This window comes from Cydia pomonella, chromosome 21, assembly GCF_033807575.1.
Source record: "Cydia pomonella isolate Wapato2018A chromosome 21, ilCydPomo1, whole genome shotgun sequence".
Lineage (NCBI taxonomy): Eukaryota > Metazoa > Arthropoda > Insecta > Lepidoptera > Tortricidae > Cydia > Cydia pomonella.
The window spans coordinates 4,138,172-4,140,174 of record NC_084723.1 but is presented as its reverse complement, the minus strand read 5'-3'; the positions used below and the strand labels follow the sequence as shown (position 1 = coordinate 4,140,174).

The 2,003-nt window shown below is 43.2% G+C and overlaps 1 protein-coding gene across 1 annotated transcript; it reads left to right on the top strand.

The window, feature by feature from the left end:
• Positions 1-310: 310 nt before the first annotated feature.
• LOC133529683 (uncharacterized) lies at positions 311-1,629 on the top strand. The gene has a single exon (XM_061867460.1). It carries the CDS (start codon positions 615-617, stop codon positions 1,419-1,421), a length of 807 nt encoding a protein of 268 aa, XP_061723444.1. The 5' UTR covers positions 311-614; the 3' UTR covers positions 1,422-1,629.
• The last annotated feature ends 374 nt before the right edge of the window (positions 1,630-2,003 follow it).

Genomic DNA, 2,003 nt, shown 5'->3' with positions numbered 1-2,003 from the left:
TTGGATATTAAGTAACATAAAGATATATCTAACAACGGGAAATCATTATTTTGTTGTGTCGACAGTGCTTTAAAACTTATAATGTAGTACATGCATGCATGTATTTCATTTTGAGAAATATATGAGTATTATACATACACACTGCCTGATTCAAACTTTCAAATATGTATCTATACGAAATATTAGATACAGCATTGGAAAATAACATTAATATTATTCCGAAAAATTACCATTGTGACCATTAATTTATCATCAGAAAATATATGCCATACAATTTTAAAAATATTATTAAAAAAACTATTCCAGTACAAAAAGGTTATACAATCTTGCCTGAAACTTGTTAAGCTTCAAAGCTGCACAAAAGTTATGAATGAACGCAAAAACAAGTGCCCGGTACGAATCCGCGACCTTTACGATTTCCGCTTACGTTTCAAGTAATAACACGGGCTTTCACATTAATGCAACGTCTTATGAAACCTGGACCACACTTTTACTTCCAGACCCCGAAGAAAGTCCATTCTGTGATTTCGGTGAGTTTTTTCAACAGGCGAGGGAAGGAGGGTATTTAAGCTACGGCGAATCGCGAGCGCGCCAGTGTAGTGCACGAACTTAGTATGTGGCGGACTTGTGTTGTTCTCGCGTTCGCGTCAGCGTGCGTCGCGCTCCCGGCCCAAGACACGGGACACTCGGAAAACGACCTGGATGGATTGAACGACTGCTTACGAAAGGATTCCACGTCATGTTTGAAATACAAGTTCTTTTCTTTCGTTGACAAGATGATCGGACAGAAGGACAGCTTTGCCCTATCCGATGGAGTCACTGTTGTGAGAGCTACCGATGCTCCTCAAGAAACTGGTGCACCTCGATCCTTGGATCCTCTTTCAAGATTAAAGAGATATTTGGACACGCACTCCATCCGCGTTGAAGTGAAAGGATCTGATGTTGTGGATACAGTTTCGAGCGTAGGACGAGCTTTGGAAGAAACAGTTTCTTCGTTCACGGAAGACAATGAGGTTTCAGAAGAAAGTAGGGGGAAGAAAAAGAAAGCGCAGAAGATTCTCGGGCCGTTGATGATGGCTTTAGCAATGAAGCTGATGGCGTTGATGCCGCTGGCCATTGGAGCGATCGCGTTGATTGCTGGAAAGGCATTGTTGATTGGCAAATTAGCTTTGGTGTTGTCGGCGATTATCGGTCTGAAGAAGTTGTTGTCCCAGCAAAAGCACGTGACGTATGAAGTAGTGGCGCATCCTCATCACAGCTCGAGTCACACATCAAGCCATGACTATGGTGGTTCCAGTGGTTACGGTGGTGACTCCTCGGGAGGATACGGCAGCAGTGGTAGCAGCGGGCATAGCAGCGGCGGTTGGGGCAGATCCATAGATGCACAGAGCCTAGCGTATTCAGGTCAAAAGCCCCAGTGAAATGCCCTAGATTTATGACCTAGTAGCGAGATTTCTCGTACACACCCATCGTTAAATTATTAACTTATTTCGCTATTTATAAAGTGTGAATGTTTATTTATTGACTGATTTGTTAAGTTTTTATTTCGCTCAAATTTATTTACTTAGTCATATTTCTTAACCTTTTGCGAGGAAGTCGAGTAACTATTATTTATAGCGTTCCATGTAATGTCTTCTTCTTCCTCGCGTTGTCCCGGCATTTGCCACGGCTCATGGGAGCCTGGGGTCCGCTTGACAACTAATCCCAAGATTTGGCGTAGGCACTAGTTTTTACGAAAGCGACTGCCATCAGACCTTCCAACCCAGAGGATAAACTAGGCCTTGTTGGGATTAGTCCGGTTTCCTCACGATGTTTTCCTTCACCGAAAAGCGACTGGGAAATATCAAATGATATTTCGTACATAAGTTCCGAAAAACTCATTGGTACGAGCCGGGGTTTGAACCCGCGACCTCCGGATTGCAAGTCGCACGCTCTTACCGCTAGGCCACCAGCGCTTCCCGCGTTCCATGTAATGTATTTAATAAAATATTTATGGTTGTGAC

Bases quoted from the DNA above. Each gene is read 5' to 3' on its own strand.
- LOC133529683 (XM_061867460.1), top strand. From the start codon at position 615: ATGTGGCGGACTTGTGTTGTTCTCGCGTTCGCGTCAGCGTGCGTCGCG.